Below are 17461 nucleotides of genomic sequence, written 5' to 3' on the forward strand. Positions count from 1 at the left end.
TTAAAAAGTTAATGATGTCGATTTACTCATTAGGTAACATACTTGCGATATCAGTTTAAAACTTTTTGATATCTCTTATATTGATGGAATAACCGCTCGTCGCGACATCTAGTGTAACTATAGGTATTAAATACCCCACTATGCTGTCTTGTACCTTCATTAGAAGTGCTTTTCAGTCATTGATCCATAGATCTACCGACACTACATTTTATCTACAACATGATGTCACAACTGAACAATATTTCTCTACAAAAAAATAGATATAACCTGTAGCGTCATAGTCTCTGGCGCGGGCGAAGCTGCGTCCGAGTTTGTTGATTTTCCCCGTAGCTTTGTCTATGGTTATCACGTCGCCGGCTTGCACCTGCCCAATAGGATTTGCACATAGACAAAGTTAATCATATTATAGTTCAAGACTAAGAAAGAAAACTAGTAGTTTCAAATTTCATACTACAGGCCTACCGCTTATTTAAAGCGATTCCTGAGGTGGCTGCGCGGTAAGGGAGGGGTGACAGTTTACGTAAAAGTTATGTCTAATTTCAACAATTTTCTGTATTTCTGACGATATTAAATAACAAGTTGATTAAAAAAAGTGCCAAATGGCTTGTCTATTCATTTCAATTGTCAATGAAATAGTTTCTTTTTATTATCGTTCCGAAAATGGCGGGCTTTTAAAGTAACAAGTACAGTTTATACGAAGATTATTTTTATATTATTACGAAAATTATATTTAAAGAAGAAAATACGAAGAAAGAAATAGTGATGGAGAAAGTTAGAACTATATTCTTTATTTTAAACCAAATTACAAAAGACTTTATCCTGAAAATTCCACTAATTACGAATTCAAAGTGATAGAATATAATGTAATTTAAATGAAAGTAAACATAAGTATAGGCTCCCGCCGCTTAAAAGGTTATTTAGAAAACCCAAACAAGAGAAGTATATTATCTACGAGAAAGTGAAAACATAATGTACTAGCACAACAATGGAAAATATTTATTGAGGATTCCGATAATTAAACGAAGACATGGCTCAAAGGACTTGTATCCAAGCCAAAACTGTTAATAAAAACAAAAATATCGTTTCACATAACAATAATTGACTAATTTGGTAGGTACTTTTTTCAATCATCTTGCTATTGAATATCGTCAGAAAAATCTTGTTGAAATAATCTCGTGTGCAGCGCGACATAGCTGTCACGTAAACTGCCACCCCTCGCGCACCACGCAGCTACCTCAGAAACCGACTCAGTTAAGTAGGACTGTAATCGGTTGGAGGTCTAAAAAAACAGACCTTTTCTTTAAGCAGTGAATCGATCATCTTCGCTCCCATATCGTAGTTGGTCTCCATATCGGTGGTCTTCAAGGTTAGCCTCCCCACTCTAGCTCCACCCCCTCCTGCCGCGCGCTCGATCACCACCTCCACCACCTCGCCTTCGATTATTTCAGACTCTTCTCTGGACAAGAATGAAAAAGATTTCGGTTATTCTGTTTTTTGTTGGAAAGGGGGTACCTCAGTAGTTTACCAGTTACCATTCAAATTTGAAGATTTTTTTATAATATCAAGTGACGCAACGAACAGATCGTGCGGTTGAGACGGTAAGCTACACGCCTGTCCATAACAGTTGTAGTGCCACTCAGAGCTTTTTTTTTAATAACGCACACACTCAACATAGCCCCGCACTAGGGAAACCCTGTGTCGCGGGTGCCATGGACATACACATAGACAACCACAAATTACACCCAAACTCACGAGAGAAATAAATGTAAGCCATACAAACATTTCTCCCGGCCCGGGAATCGAATCTGGGACCTCTGCGTGGCAGTCCGGCATGGTAACCGTTCGGCCACGGAGGCAGTTAAGCTTTAAATCATAAAGATCCGAGGGGCACTGCCAATGCGCCCGTCACCCTGAGACATAAGTTGACGAGTCCCATGTGCCTGTAATTTCACCAGCACCCTCACCCGTCAAAACCGGAACGCAGTAATGCTCACATTACTGCTCGGCGGCAGAAATAAGTAAAGTGACAGTAAGTCTCTGGACGATCCTAAAAAAAACGCACTGAGGGTAGGACATTCCCCATTTTGACGCGTTCTGTTGCAGTTACACCGCGCTAGCTTCTGGTTGCTTTGACGCGATATCACCACAGCAGTTGTCCAACGGCAACACGAACAATCATCATAGTACATTATCAGTCCGTGAGAGACTAGAGTGGGCAACGCGACAACTCCCTAACACCTGGGCGGACGCATAAAGACCGGCAACCGATGCAACTATCGAAGAAACAATCCAAGGTCAGTCGGTGCGTTCAATTACCCCATTTTGGCCCCGTCAGGACTAGTCAACTTATGTCTCAGAGTGACAGGCGCAGAAACAGTGCTCCTCAGATCTTTGCGGTTTAAAGCTCTGAGTGGCACTGCAACTGTTGAGACTTGGCATGTCGCCTACAGGCGCACGACTTGTTCGTCCTGTTTCTTGATATCATAAAAAAAGACTTATGCCTAACTGTAGAATGTAAATTGAGCACTTACTTGATTCTGATACCAATAGATTTTCTGATGGCCTGCGTCAGAGCTTCCGTCTTGCTCATTTCCAAAGAGTAAATTTCTGATCCTGAAAAAAATATTTCACAGTTCCGAGGCATAAGATATGTGCAGTGTGCAGTCGACGCACTAAGATACCTGACCGCTTAACCAACCTTTTGGTTTCTTAAGTATTCAACTGTAAAGTGTAAATAATTCCAGCTTTTTGATTTTTGTATTTATGTAACATAATTAAAGATCAAAGTGGCTTAAAAAGTTTCTTAACAAGTTCAGCGCCAAGGGCCTGCAAGGCAAAATACGTGGGAATCACATTTTTTTTACTTATATACTTTCTATTGGTATTCATCTAGTGTGTGGAATTAATATTATGAAACGCCCCACACCCTGTGCCCCTTTATTTGTTTTTTTTTTTCAGTTGTATCAAGCAGGGTACACTGGCCTGGGAGATTTTTTCGATACATATAGCGACATGTAGCAAAAATATAATAAATATAAGCACTAAATAATTGACGAGTACAACAAAACAATAATTTTATATATATACATTGTACTATTTCTTGTACTAATTCGATCTCTTTCAATAAATTAATTGATTAATTTTAAAAAAGGTAATTGTAACAATATATTTAACTTTTTTATCCTTATTTTTTATATGGTTCACCATAACTTCAAAACTATCACAGATATTCACATCCCAAAAACACTGAATGATTCATGATGGCCAAGGCTTTCAAATGCTCATACAAAATGTTCGAAACTATGTATACGCTGAGATCGCCTAAAGAGCCAGGCCTTACCTATGTATAGCCGGGGACACACTGGCCTGGGACAAAAATATTGGGTGTATAACAAGGTACACACATGGTGCTGAACGTGTTATACTCCCTGACTACCAGAACATTACTCCATATCATTTGATTTTTAATTCGGGACTTAATCACGTATAAAACAAATTTTAATTACCTCAACGTTTCGGACTTATTGCAACATCCATGGTCTCTAAGGGACTGATAAATAATGAAATGACTAATAAATATACTTAGAAAAACTCCCATGGCTAGAAGATGCTGACACCCGCCTCTTCAGTCCCTTCGAGACCATGGACGTTGCAATATGTCCGTGTGTAATGTGATGTGTGAAAATTTAAATCAAAGTATTACTCCATATTTTGGTTATATTTTTCTTAACTCGCTGAGTATATTGTTAAGGTGCAAATATTACAATAAAAAGCGAAATAGCTTTACAGTCCTTCGCAGGGTTATTTGTAAAATGCAACAACCTCACAAGACTATAAAACTAATATCATAAACAACAACCCTTGTTCTTCACTTTTAATAAATCATCAGATTTTATTTTCACACAAAAATATAAATCAGTCTAAGCAGTGATCATTCTACACTAAATGGCACTTCAATGAGGTCGTGACTTCATTTATTCATGTTTGATAAAAACAAATATATATGATTATACTTCGTCAACCATTCATTTAACATTTTACCTATTCAGGTTTTTGTTGTACTGCTACGTTTTAAAATATAAGTTTTCATGTCCTAATGCGTTTCTGACGACATTTTTTATAAAAATCGAATTTATTTATGAAGAAGTTTTAATTGTGAATGTGAGCGGGTTCAAAACAGAAGATATTATCTTATTGGCATTGTGATGTTGTGTTGGACAATTTGTGTACCCAAGAATTAATAATTAATGTTATTGAGGATTTAAGTGATGAATCCCGTGCATATGAAGAAGAATCCGACAATTGATTATAATAAACATTAAGAATTTATTATAATTATTTATAATTTATTTCATTTGATTATAATTATTGGACAGGTAACAAATTTATCAACTTAAATAATCTTCGTTACATAATCTATTGGCTCAATAAATATCGGAGCTAAAGAGCATGTCGCTTCGCCAAAATTAAAAAACAAGAGTCCAGGATTTTTTGTCTATGGTTGTACGAGTATGTCAATAACTATGAAATTTTCGAACAGTGTTGCATGATGAACACCATAAGAGTAGAATTTTCATTTGGAATGGTATTATAGTATTAGCGACAACTAGCGACTTCTATGCCATCTACCAAGCGACATTTCCTTAGTCTAGTTGGCAAAACAGTTTGCCGGAGTGTATCTTCTCCTTAGTCTGTGGCCCGAGTTTCTAAACGTGTTCGAAACGAAGTTGTCTACCAGTGTTGCTAGATTAGGCGATTTTTCGCTATTTAGGCTACATCGAGGGGTCGCGCGGCGACTAAAAAAAGTGATCGGCGACTCGGCGATATTTAGACTATGTTTGAAATATGAAAAGGCGATTTTAGGCTACTTAATAAAATGTCTGGGGAATTACAAATTTGATTGGGGATTTTGTGGGGAATGGAGTGTAAAATAACTCATTTGGTGGTTTGAGTATTTCTATGTGTGGAAAATTGGGGAAATAAGAGAGTTCATATTCCCCAACGTCCAGCACTTCCTTGAATCATAGGGATTTTATGGCTTGGGCGAATATCGGCTACTTAACACGCATAAATTGGCGAATTAACTTCACTAAAATCTGGCAACACTGCTTTGGAAACATGCATATGTCAAAAGTTAAATAAATGGTTGGACAGTGTATAAGAAATGAAAATCATATTTTTTACACATCGCCGACAAGTGCAATTCGTGTAGAGTAGTTATTTAGTTTATTATATTGTATGTATGTTAGTCCGTAATGTATATTATATAATGGGTCATGTGGCCTGAAATAAATTACTAAGTAAAAATTTCTTCCGGGGCATTACACTGAACACCTAGACCAGAAATATTTACAAAAATTCTTTCTCCAAATTGGTTCTACTAGGACCTCCACATTTAAAGCCCATAGTGCAAACGGTTAGGCCACTGAGGTCTTCAAATAAACCTATTTACTTACCAGCCATGCTGGTGAAAGGTGTGTCTGGCCCAAGCGCCTGAGCCAACCCCATGGCGATAGCGGTTTTACCAGTGCCTGGTTGGCCCGCTAGTAGAACAGCTCTGCCTGCTATTTTGCCTAAAAACAAACAATATAAAAATTCAACACAATGAAAAATTCTCATGGCGTCATTTTGTGTCAAAACAAAGTAATATATGACTTCGCCAATGCCAAGTTGATGCATGCACGCGTTTTTCAACTCAAAGATTGACTGGTAAATTCCGAAAAAAATCACTGAGGAGATAATCTACAACAGCAGAGTACATACACAGACTGTTACAGAAACAATTTTTTATAAATATACTACACAGGACTTACAAAGGAAGAGTGGACTAAAGTTAAGAGGAAGTTGATATTAACGGGACGGGGGATTTTAGGGGGGAGGATATTTCTAATCGAATTTCCAGTTACCATGGCAACCAAAATATTTGTCCAATATGTACGAACCTTCTCGAATCATCTGTAAGATGACTCCAGCAGCTTTTCTCGCCATCTTTTGACCCACCATACCCTGGGACACTGCTCTGGGCTCCAGGGAATCATCGAGACCAAGACCGCGAATATGAGAATGGGCACCAATGCGTTCAATACGCGTTATTGAGCGCACTTCTTGTACTTGAGCGGCTGCTAACGACTGTAAAAAGCGTTTTTGGTGTCATTTGTGAAGTTTATTATCCATATTAAGGTAAAAAATATAGAATAATGATTCAGTGTTTTGAGGTTATGTTTCATAAATATTGTTTCTACTGTCTATAGTAAACAGAAAGTCAATTAAGAGTTGGCAAATTATACTTACAGCCATTTTGAACGATCACTTTTGTTATAAATATGGATTTTGATATTAAGTTTTAATGAAAACAACGTGAACAAGGCGTCCCGGCACAAATGTCACCTAAACACAGTTTTTTTTTTAATTCATTTATTTCTGGCCATGGAAACAAAGTCCTTCAGCCGAAAACATAAAAATAAGTTTTTCTGTAAATATGGCCGCCACAAAGAGGATAGGCAATTTGAGGCGGCGTGCTTGGATTGACTCGGGATTTCTTAGAACGGGCCGATACGGGTATTTTAGTTCGAGATTCGTATAATTTCGCATTTCAATCTTCCATTAAGGCACAATAGCACTATCCTATTCCACTTTAAACTAGATTTCACAAAATAATTGAAAGTCAAAATAAAAACGACACTTTTCCCTCCAAAAGGTCCAGAGCGAATCCAGACAGTATGAGTAGACAACAGTCTTGCCAGACTTTTGCGAAGTTAATCCGCCAATTTATGTGTGATAAGTATATTCGCCGATATTCGCTCAAAAGCCACAAAATTCCTAAAAATCAAGAAATACAATTCTACAATTTTATTCTGCTTGCTGCGGGACATTGGGAAATATGACCTTTTATTTCCCCAATTACCCACACGTAGAAATACTCAAACCCCCAAATGAGTTATTTTACAACTCTATTGACATTTTATTAAGTAGCCTAAAATAGCTTTTTATTATTTCAAACATAGCCTAAATACCGCCGAGTCGCCGATTACATTTTTAGTCGCCGCGCGACCCCTTAAAGAAGCCTAAATGGCGAAAAATCGCCTAATCTGGCAACAGTGATAGATAACTTCGTTTAGAACACGTTTAGAAACTCGGACCACAGACTAAGGAGAAGACACACTCCGTCAAACTGTATAGCCAACTAGACTAACGAAATGTCGCTAGATAGATGGCATAGAAGTCGCTAGTTGTCGTTAACACTATAATTCCACTCCAAATGAAAATTCTACTCTTATGGTGCTCATCATAAGCTTCATTTCATTGGCAAAGGTCTTGAATCCAGATCAGCCCACGGACAGGGTGTCAGACAGTTATCACGGACTTCATCCGGTGCTCAAAAGGCTAATGCCTCGGGTGAATGATCCCGAAGACACGTACTGCACCCTCCCTATTTTCCACATCGGTACCAGAGCTGTTGGCACGCTCACTTCCCGTTATGCATTGCACAACTAACAGATGATGGAGCTGTAGGCACTGTCACTTCTCAATGCCAAAGCGTTTTTACAGTTCCCATTATTCCTATACGACTGGATACACCAGAGAATATCTAGCTCATTATCCTCTCTCTACTAGTTATCCGGACTAGCACCGGAGGTATCACTCGCAATGTCCTGAAACGGTGTCCGGATTATAGCTTATAATCTAAAGACCAGTATAATTCTACCATTGAGTAAAATAAAATCATAGTAAATGTTAATAGACGAAACCGAACTAATTAAAAAGTCGCAAAATTTTTCTTGTAACTAATTTTAGAAACGAAAAGAAGTGTGACTCGCACTCTTGTTACAGAAATGGCAGAAACTCATTGTCAGGTATTTTCCTAGCAGCAGCATTCTGGAGAATTTTCACGTATAGCAACTTTGTTAGCATATGTCAATTCTGTCAAAATTTTGATAATTTGCGAGATAGCTTTTCTGCTGCAAATTTTGCCAATATTTCCAAAATGCTTGGCATGAGGAGTCTTTTGAGAGGCAATGCTAGTTTCATCAAGAATGTGGCTCAGCAAAGGAACATGAGCGCGATCTCTGTGCCTGCTAGATCCAAGGTTTCCAAAGGCGTAAGTTTTAACATCTATTAAGTTCCTAATTCGTATATATCTATGTAAATCAACCTTATTTGGCCCATATTTGTGTATATACTGCAATTTAATATAAATATACAGTGTTAATTCTAGTTTATTTTGCTTGAAAGCCATTGAAACACGTTACGTAATTTAAGGCGAAAAAAGATAGGTTATCTTTCGCAGTACTGTCAGGTTATAATAGTGATTGCCACTGAAAAATGTCTGGTTACTTAGATGACAAAAATATAGAGTTGTTTGTTGACCTTGTAGTTTTTTCATGTTGTCTTTATCGATGACAATTTAAACTGTTCTTTTATATAATTTTGGGTCCCCACACTTTTAAGCATTCTCTCGTGATTTGTTCGCTCTGGGTACTCAAACGATGAAATCCTCTTGCGATGCCTAATGAAGAGAACTTGAACTCAAAAAAGGAAGGCGTTTTGCGGACATCCCAACCTCTTCTTTTTTTATAATGTACGGTTACGGTAAGGTACGGTATGCAGCCTTATGTTATGCTACACCCCAATCCATCCATAACAGTTGCAGTGCCACTCGGAGTTTTAAATCGCAAGGATCTGAAGGGCACTGCCACTGCGCCCGTCACCATGAGTCATAAGTTGACAAGACCCATGTGCCTGTACTTTCACCAGTACCTTACTTACCCTTTCTAAATCGGAACACAGTAATGCTGACATTACTTCAATGGACGAACTCATTCACAAGAAGCTCTACTGCCACAGAAATACTGTTCACTCTGTTACTTGTTATAAAAAAAGCCGCATTATAACACTATAATGTTTTCCATTCCAGGAGATCCTATTCTTGTCCAGTATAATGGTGATCGGGTGGACCGCTGTACCTGCGTGGGTACTGTGCAACATCAAGAAATACCGCGAACACGAGAATTAAGATAATCACCATACCGTAGTAGAATGTTCTAGTTGTTAAGGAAATTATTAATTTAAATCAATCAATTTTGTTGTTTTTTTTTTCTTATTTACCTTGAGTCGACTGATGCTGACGTAACTTATAAAATAAAACTAAACAGTTGAAAGAATACATGCGCCATTTCAAGTTCTTTAATTTTTGTAAAAAAAATGTAAACTATTTTAATAAAAGTTAATGAACCGACTTTGAATAATCTCATTACAGACTACTAAAAAAACCGACTTCAAAAGTTCGTAGAATTACATCCATTTGCCAAGTTTTATTGAAATTGGTTACTGAAAAGTGCGCAAAACCAATACTCCCCTAGTTTGCTACCCTTAGAGATGGAATCTTTTCTTCAAATTTTAATGGGACCACTACTGAGGTACCCCCTTTCCAACAAAACAAGAATCATCAAAAACCGTTCACAAACATCGGAGTAATCGGGTAACATGCACACACAACCTCGTTTTTTTGAACTCGGTGAAAAATGTTTTCTGGTAAGTTGGTAAGTAAGTACAGACAAGTCATGGAACAAAAATTGTTGTTTATGATGTAATAACCTCTAGTTCCGAGATGTTTAATGGTATTTTACAAGTGAGGCACACTGAAAGTTCCTGGAACTCGCCAATTGTAAAAGAAACTGAAAAAAACTAATACGAATAGTTGGCTTACGGTCTGGCGCGGTTTGCTAGAAGACGCCGGTTCGAATCCGGCCAGATCGAAGGAATTTTTTAAGTGTTTGATCTTTGTATTAATAATTAACAAACTAGTGGAGTAATTTAACAAAAAAATAATTGAATATCAATTCAATATAAATTTAATTATTGTTAATAGCGACATCTCTAGCCAAGCCTGGTAGCTGTAAAGTTACCTAACTGGGTGACGAAATACTTTCATAGATTTCTCATAGATGGCGCTACGACTAAAAGTTGTTGAAAACCAAATATGTAAAGATCCGACAACAAGAAACATAGAAAAATTCGTGAGGTCCGCTGGTTCGTTCCGTGGCGTAGTTCGCTTAGCTGTTGGCACAGTTTACTAGAAGACGTCTGTTCGAATCCGGCCGGATTGAAGGAATTGTTTCTAAGTGTTCGATCTTTGTTGTATGTTGTTGTGTGGTGTTGTTGTCATAAAACTGTTAAGTCGCTATTACAATGAATTTCAGTCGTGAAAATTTTCGATCCATGATTTTGTACGATTTTCAACGTGGCTTAAGTCAACAAGAGAGTTGTCAGAGACTTCAATTGGCATTTGATGAAGCCCTATTTCGTAGCTTCGTGTATTCGTGGGTCAGTGAATTTTTAGATGTGGACGTGATCATCCGACGATGTACGTGAAGGTCGGCCGGCGACTGCGGTTACCGAAATTATATTGATACCGTATGACAACTGATTGAAATTGACTTTTTTACTTTTTTACTTGACAGCAAACTCGTACTGTATTAGGCAGTGGAATGCGCCAGGTGCAAAAGTGCTGCCTCTGTGGCCGAACGGTTACCATGCCGGACTGCCACGCAGAGGTCCCAGCAGCTTGATTTTGATTGCCTCTCCCGATCGGAAACTGCGTCTCTTCCAAGTCGAAACGCATAATTGCGATTCACAACTGGCCGATCGGAAATTTAGACATTTCAAATCGAAACAATAGTTGATTTAACTAACAAATTAGAAAGATATAGTAGGAACCAGGTTCATCTTCTTGCTCGGAAACCCATCTGATTTCGAGACTACCCGATCGGTTCGATTCCCGGGCTGGGAGAAATATTTGTATGGCCTACATTTATTTCTCTCGTAACTTTGGGTGTAATTTGGGGTTGTCTATGGGTTTGTGCATGGCACCCGCGACACAGGGTTTCCCTAGTGCGGGTCTATGTTGAGTGTGTGCTTTAAAAGATATTGCTTGAGCGTCTGAAGGTTCGGAAACTTTGCACTCGATGGATACCGCATGATATAACGAAATACCAGTAACGACTGCGTGTAGAGTGGTCCGTAAAATGATAAAAAAGTTTAATGGTGGACAATCATTGGCTGTATTTAATATCGTGACAAGTGACGAAGCCTAGGTGTACTGCTTTGAACCGGAAAGAAAAAGCGAGTCCGCAGGACGGGTCTTTCGTTTTGAAGATTTTCCAACGAAAGTTAAGAAAAGTCGGAGCATTGGTAAGAAAATGGTTGCTTCTTTCTTCGGTAAATCAGGACATTAGACTACTATAGCGCTTGAAGACCAAAGGATAGTAACTTAACTACAGATTGAAGAGGTCCCTACGGACATCGAGTATTTATCCAGAAATAGAGACGAAATATCATTTAATTTGTTTGAAAACTATTCTGCCAAATCAAACTGTGCTCCGATTGGCCAGCCCGAATTCGAAACAATTGACGGGTGTCGTCAATTGTTTCACTTCAACTTGACCAGTTTAATTTGAGCTATGCTATGATGGAGGAAAATTGAAAAATTACATTATTTAATATTTGATTACCGATGAAATGTGATTCCGTTTGTTTTGTAATTAGATGTCTTTGAAAGGGGCAGTATAGGGTGAGCGTGCTGGTGAAATTAGTTACATAATCAACTTTGTCCCAGTGACAGGCGCAGTGGTGGCCGTTGTGATTTAAATCTGTGACTCCACAGGCTCCAGCCTTGGATATTGGTTTTATGAAGCCTTTGTGCGCTCCTATTACGATCAAGTTGCTACTGACTGGTTGAGGTACTACGGGGCTACTCACATAGTTACTCAAGTTGATGCTTTTGTTTGTTTTTGTTACTTTGTAGTTATGTTCCTTATTAATACATACTCATTGAAATTAATGTACCTATATTACGATATGTTTTCAGTATTGTTAAATTAAAACAATACTGGCGTGGGGACAGGGCTGTTAATACAATAATTTTAATCAGTATATATTAAGAAATACCATAACTACAAAACAACAACAAAAAAACAAAAGTCTGAACAAGAGTACTTTCTTTTTTATGTGTATTTGTGGTAACACAATATTCTCAGTACAGAGTACTAAAAAACCGACCTCAAAAGTACGTGGAATTACGTCTATTTGCTAAGTTTTATTGAAATATCCCCTAGTTCGCAACTATACAGGATTTGACACTGGAGATAACAATAATCGGTTCTCACTACTCAAAGTATATTGAGAGAAAAACGCCTTGAATTGGAGAAATAGCAAAATCAACCATTAAAATAATTGCTCCTAAATTAAAGTTAGGCGCTATTTATAAAAATGAATCTTCATGCGTGAACAGCCACCCTTAAAGGTGGATGATTTCCTTCAAAATGAAACTGGACTACTATAGAAGTACCCCCTTTGCAACAAAAGTCATGAAAATCGGTTGACAAATACCGGAGTTATCACGTAACATACATACAAAAAACAGAACATACAGTCGAATTGAGAACTTCCTCCTTTTTTGAAGTCGGTTAAAATAAGATGAAACGTGTTCAAAAATGTTTTTTTCTTGTAAAAAAACGAACGCATGCAGTCTCCAGCCACTTTCGCGCTGGCCGCCGTTTGAAGATGGTCGCTTTTATTTGCAAAACAGTATACTGTTAGCATATTTAGCTACTTAGATCTGTGAGTGGCCCCGTTGTGCCTCGCAACCCCGTTATGCCCCCCGTTCCCCTATGGCCTAAATACACCTCTAGTTCTGGGAGGTTGTTAGTATTTTACAAAAATAACCCTGTATAAAACTTAACAGGAAGGATGTGTGTCAGGACCGTAGCAGGTGGAAGACTGTTGTCTCTGCCTACCCCGATGGGAAAAAGGCGTGAAGTATATGTATGTATGTATGTATGTAAAACTTAACAACTTAAGGTACAAGTAAAATAAATAGACAACAAATACAAATTATAATAATATAATTGTTTATTTACAAAAACTTTACAACAAAACTCAGGATAATCACAATCGGCGTAGCTGTAACTATTATACTGCCGCTGCGTTTTATTGGTTCACATTCTCGCTTCAACCAATTGTAGTCTTCGGTTAAACCCCTCCTCTGAAGAACTGGGCCAATTGTAGCTAAAACTCGCGCGTGGTAATCGTTTATGTATTTAATCTGAAATTATCAGTAAAAAATGTAAAATTATTTTTTTCTTATATTAGCAGATATTCAAACCATATTTGTATTGCAAAAACGAGCGATTCGTTCTGTGTACCGTTTAGGTTCTCGGGTTTCTCTCAGACAAAAGTTTAAGGAGCTGGTATCATGATAGTGACATCACAGTACATTTACTCAAATATTTTATATAGCCGTAAAAATATACATAATTTCAATAACAAAGAAGATATCCATAATGTTAACCTTAGAGCTAAGTCCAAACTCTTAGTACCACGATTTCATTTAACCAAGGTTAACAAAACGACTCTTTTATGGGGAAGTGTATACAAATTCAAATTCAAATTCAAATTCAAAATAATCTTTATTTCATAGGTTAGCATTATTACACTTGAAATCGTCACAATATTAAACTCTTCCGCTCATTCGTAAGGCAGATTCCCTTGAGAAGAATGAGCAAGAAACTCTAGGGGTTGCTCTTTGTAAATAACATTTCTCTTTGTAAACATCAGAGATCGAGACTACCTCCATGAGCTAAACGGGTTACTACCACGAATTTTTGTCATTCAAGTACGCAGAAGTTGTATAATAACCTTTAGTATAAAGTTTTTGTTTCACTATAGTTTTAAACCTCGTGAAAGGCAAATTTTGTATATCAACCGGAATCTTGTTATAGAAGCGTATACCTACACTGCCCTTTAAATGATTTTTTGACTTTGTGAAGACGACTATCAAGAAAAGCTAGTTTATTTTTATTCCTCGTATTAATGTTATGTCTGTCACTATTTTTCATAAAGAAATTACTATTTCTTTTAACATAAATTACATTTTCATAAATGTACTGTGAGGCTAGTGTAAGAATGTTATTTCCTTGAACTTATCTCTCAAAGATACTTTGGGGCCCAGATTGTAAATTGCCCTAACTGCACATTACTGCAGGACAAAGATTCTATTGATATCGGCGGCTTTACCCCAAAGCAAAATGCCGTATGTCATTAGACTGTGAAAGTAGCTGAAGTAAACCAATCTAGCGGTTTCGACGTCTGAAAGTTTCCTTATTTTTTTAATCGCGTACACTGCAGAGCCGAGCCGTTTTGATAACTTACTTATATGGGGACCCCATTGCAATTTAGCATCTAACGTTATACCTAGAAATACAACTGTATCCACAAGATTCAATTTTTCGTTTCTAACTATAATGTTTGTAACCGTCTCTCTAACATTGGGTAATGTAAATTTCACACAATTTGTTTTTTTATCATTAAGAAGTAGGTTATTAACAGCAAACCAATCAACTACTTTAGATATAGCATTGTTCACATCGTCGTAGGAATATTGGTGCCTTTTAAATTTAAATAATAAGGAAGTATCATCAGCAAACAATACTATCTCATGTTTTATACCCTCCATAAGGCTAGGTAAGTCATTAATATAAACTAAAAACAAAAAGGGCCTAGAATTGAACCTTGAGGGACACCCATGCTAATTGCAGACCCTGATGATCTCGTACCGTTAACATCGACCCTCTGTACCCTACCACGCAAATACGATTTAAGAAGATCGAGATCACGTCTCGCCACACCATAATGGCGAAGTTTCCTGACCATTGACCATATCATGGTGCGTATACGTTTTTACAATAAAATTCCGGAGCATATATTAAGATTATCATTTCCTAAGTTTAAAAACTACATTAAAAATATTTTGATTGAAAACTAATATTACAAAATTGAAGACTACGTGATAGATAAAGATGCATGGAAAGACGACATAGCTCTAGATTGCACACAAATTTGTTTCAAAATGCATAAGCATTTAAGTTTATATCAAAAGAGCAATCCCTAGAGTTTCTTGTTCATTCTTCTCAGGGAAGTGAGCGCAGTGAACGAGCTGTAGGTTAAATGTAACGTTTTCAAGTGTACATTTATTTTACCTATGGAATAAAATTATCTTTGACTCTACTCCTGTATTTTAATATATCAATTTTTATTTCTACCACGTCACTAAGGCGCTCTTTTTGGTTCAGAATTAAAATTCTGTTGTCTATTGTACTCGCTACGTTATATTGAAATATCCCCTAGTTCGCCTACTATACAGGACTTGACACTGGAGATAATAAAAATCGGTTCTCACTACTCAAAGTATATTAAGAGAAAAACGCCTTGAATTGGAGAAATAGCAAAATCAACCATTAAAATAATTGCTCCTAAATTAAAATTAGGCGCCATTCATAAAAATGAATGCGTGAACAGCTACCCTTAGAGGTGGATGATTTTCTTCAAAATGAAATGGGACCACTATGGAAGTACCCCCTTTCCAACAAAAAAGAATCATGAAAATCGGTTCACAAATACCGGAGTTATCGCGTAACATACATACAAAAGAAAAGAACATACAGTCGAATTGAGAACCTCCTCCTTTTTTGAAGTCGGTTAAAAATAAGAAACTACGATCAATCATTACAATGATTTCATAGTGTCTAACATTATTATGATAGTGTGAGTTTTGGCGACACCGGCTCTAATATGAGGCGTATGGCCTTTCCATTGTATTTTTTTCTTTTTGCAAATGCAAAATAATCCATACCTCAAAGTCACTCAGCAAGGTGATGTTGAGACAGGCAACCTGATGAGGCACTAAAGTTATCGAGTGGAAACCCAACGCTCCCACGCCACCGAAGTCGCCTACAATACCGTCAGCCTGGAATAAGTTTTTTTTGTAAATGTGCTGTCGTCGAGTATATAACCAGAAATAGAGACGAAATGTCATTTAATTTGTTGGAAAAGTGTTCTGCCAAATATTTACGGTGACAACTGCGCTGTGATTGGCCAGCCCGAATTTGACTGGCCAATCACAGCGCAGTTGTCATCACTTGAAATCGACCAGTTTAACTTGAACTTTGCTATAATGGACGAAAATTGAAAAATTACATATTTAATATTTAATTACCGATGAAATTTGATTTCGTTTGTTTTGTAATTAGATGTTTTGCTGTTTTTCCCACACTACCGAATGGAACAGCCCCACATTGTACGAGATATTATCTTTATTACAATAAATACAGAATATTTTTAGAATATACGGAGACGTACACACACGTCAGTTGTTGACGCTGTCCTATTTCAGCTTTCTAATTTGTGATTTCAGCGCAAACGACAGTTGATATATAAAAATGATATAAGGCCCATTTGCCTCATGAGTTGCCAGGGGATTTCATCTTTTTTTCTGGATATATACTCGATGCGTGCTGTAGAGATTACAGATACAGTTTACCGTTTACTTTTCATGGAAAAGATTGCCAATCCTTTACATATAACTAAATTTTTCAATAATAATGTCATATAACGTAATATCCAAGGCATTGTCTTCCTCTTTATTTTCCATTTCTGTACTTGACGAAATCATTAATAACATGAGTTAATGAGAGAATAATGAATTAAAAATCGCATTGAAATGAATCAATTAAAAAAATCATATAAAACATGTGCATCATATGCAAATGAATCGATCTTCATAAAAATTTAATCGTAAATGTGCATCTCTAGTGCAGATACTGAGTGCGAGTAGCCAGTGGCGTTTTCTTACCATAATATGATCAGCATCTTTGCTCATCTCGATGACTTCCACAAGATCTTCGTGTCGCACACCGTACTCATCGACTTCGTAATAACCAGGTTCTGAAAATCAACATAATAAATAATATACTTACGTAGTAGCAGCGGAAGAGCTCCTTTTCTTGGTGGTGGCTGGTCAATAAACCTAGAATATTTTTGAACACCCTGCGTGTTACATCCTCAAAAAGATTATACAAAATTCTCGCAGCGAGCCGGTAATCGCTTACAACTTTGCCATCAGTAAGCGATACCAAGAAACTGCGATTCCTTCGACGTCGTCTCTCTACTTCGTCTTCACGTATTTCTTGTCCGACCGTCTCCACAACTAACAGTATTCACGATGTTTTTACACAAACGATACCGCTCGAGCTACCGTTGGTTTTATGTCAGTTCTAAGATGAAAATAATATCAAAATACGACACGTAAGCTGTCATTTGGCGTTTCGGTGTAAGGTATCAGCAACTACTTGTATCAAATCACGATCTTCGACTCGTCGTTACTTCCGGGTCCGATGCGAAGCTAAATCGATGATCGTTGCTTCATATTTCGTAGGACGTGTTGAGGTTATGATGTCAGATACACGTTGTCAAAATTCTGTCAAAATGGCTTTTCGTAGTAGCTTTATCAACGTCTGATGTCGGACACCCATATAAATCACGCGTTTCATTCCACAATCCGGCACATAACGCGTTTCATAGTAAGAAATTATTAAAACGAAGGACTTACGCAGCTACGTGTATCGGA

At 37.3% G+C, this 17461-nt stretch overlaps 2 protein-coding genes across 2 annotated transcripts; both read right to left on the reverse strand.

The window, feature by feature from the left end:
- Positions 1 to 267: 267 nt before the first annotated feature.
- On the reverse strand, positions 268 to 6417 carry LOC113237718 (ruvB-like 2; the record flags this gene model as incomplete). The annotated part of the gene is made up of 6 exons (XM_026474301.1): positions 6292 to 6417; positions 5943 to 6129; positions 5457 to 5573; positions 2532 to 2613; positions 1294 to 1456; positions 268 to 364 (listed from the first exon to the last, which is right to left on the reverse strand). Coding segments are annotated over exons 1-6 (652 nt in total), but the record flags the coding sequence as incomplete, so codon positions are not given.
- Positions 6418 to 12913: 6496 nt separating this feature from the next.
- LOC113237717 (xaa-Pro aminopeptidase ApepP-like) lies at positions 12914 to 16825 on the reverse strand. Its single transcript, XM_026474300.1, has 3 exons — positions 16688 to 16825; positions 15689 to 15802; positions 12914 to 13102 (listed from the first exon to the last, which is right to left on the reverse strand). The coding sequence occupies exons 1-3, from the start codon at positions 16712 to 16714 to the stop codon at positions 12914 to 12916; spliced, it is 330 nt and encodes a 109-aa protein (XP_026330085.1). The 5' UTR covers positions 16715 to 16825.
- Positions 16826 to 17461: the final 636 nt, after the last annotated feature.

Source organism: Hyposmocoma kahamanoa, unplaced genomic scaffold (assembly GCF_003589595.1).
Source record: "Hyposmocoma kahamanoa isolate Upper Pololo Valley unplaced genomic scaffold, ASM358959v1 93399, whole genome shotgun sequence".
Classification (NCBI taxonomy): domain Eukaryota; kingdom Metazoa; phylum Arthropoda; class Insecta; order Lepidoptera; family Cosmopterigidae; genus Hyposmocoma; species Hyposmocoma kahamanoa.

Bases quoted from the DNA above. Each gene is read 5' to 3' on its own strand.
- LOC113237717 (XM_026474300.1), bottom strand. From the start codon at position 16,714: ATGAGCAAAGATGCTGATCATATTATG. The intron at 15,803-16,687 runs GTAAGAAAACGC...AACTTATTCCAG, and splicing joins AAGATGCTGATCATATTATG to GCTGACGGTATTGTAGGCGA. The intron at 13,103-15,688 runs GTATGGATTATT...TGATAATTTCAG, and splicing joins CCTTGCTGAGTGACTTTGAG to ATTAAATACATAAACGATTA.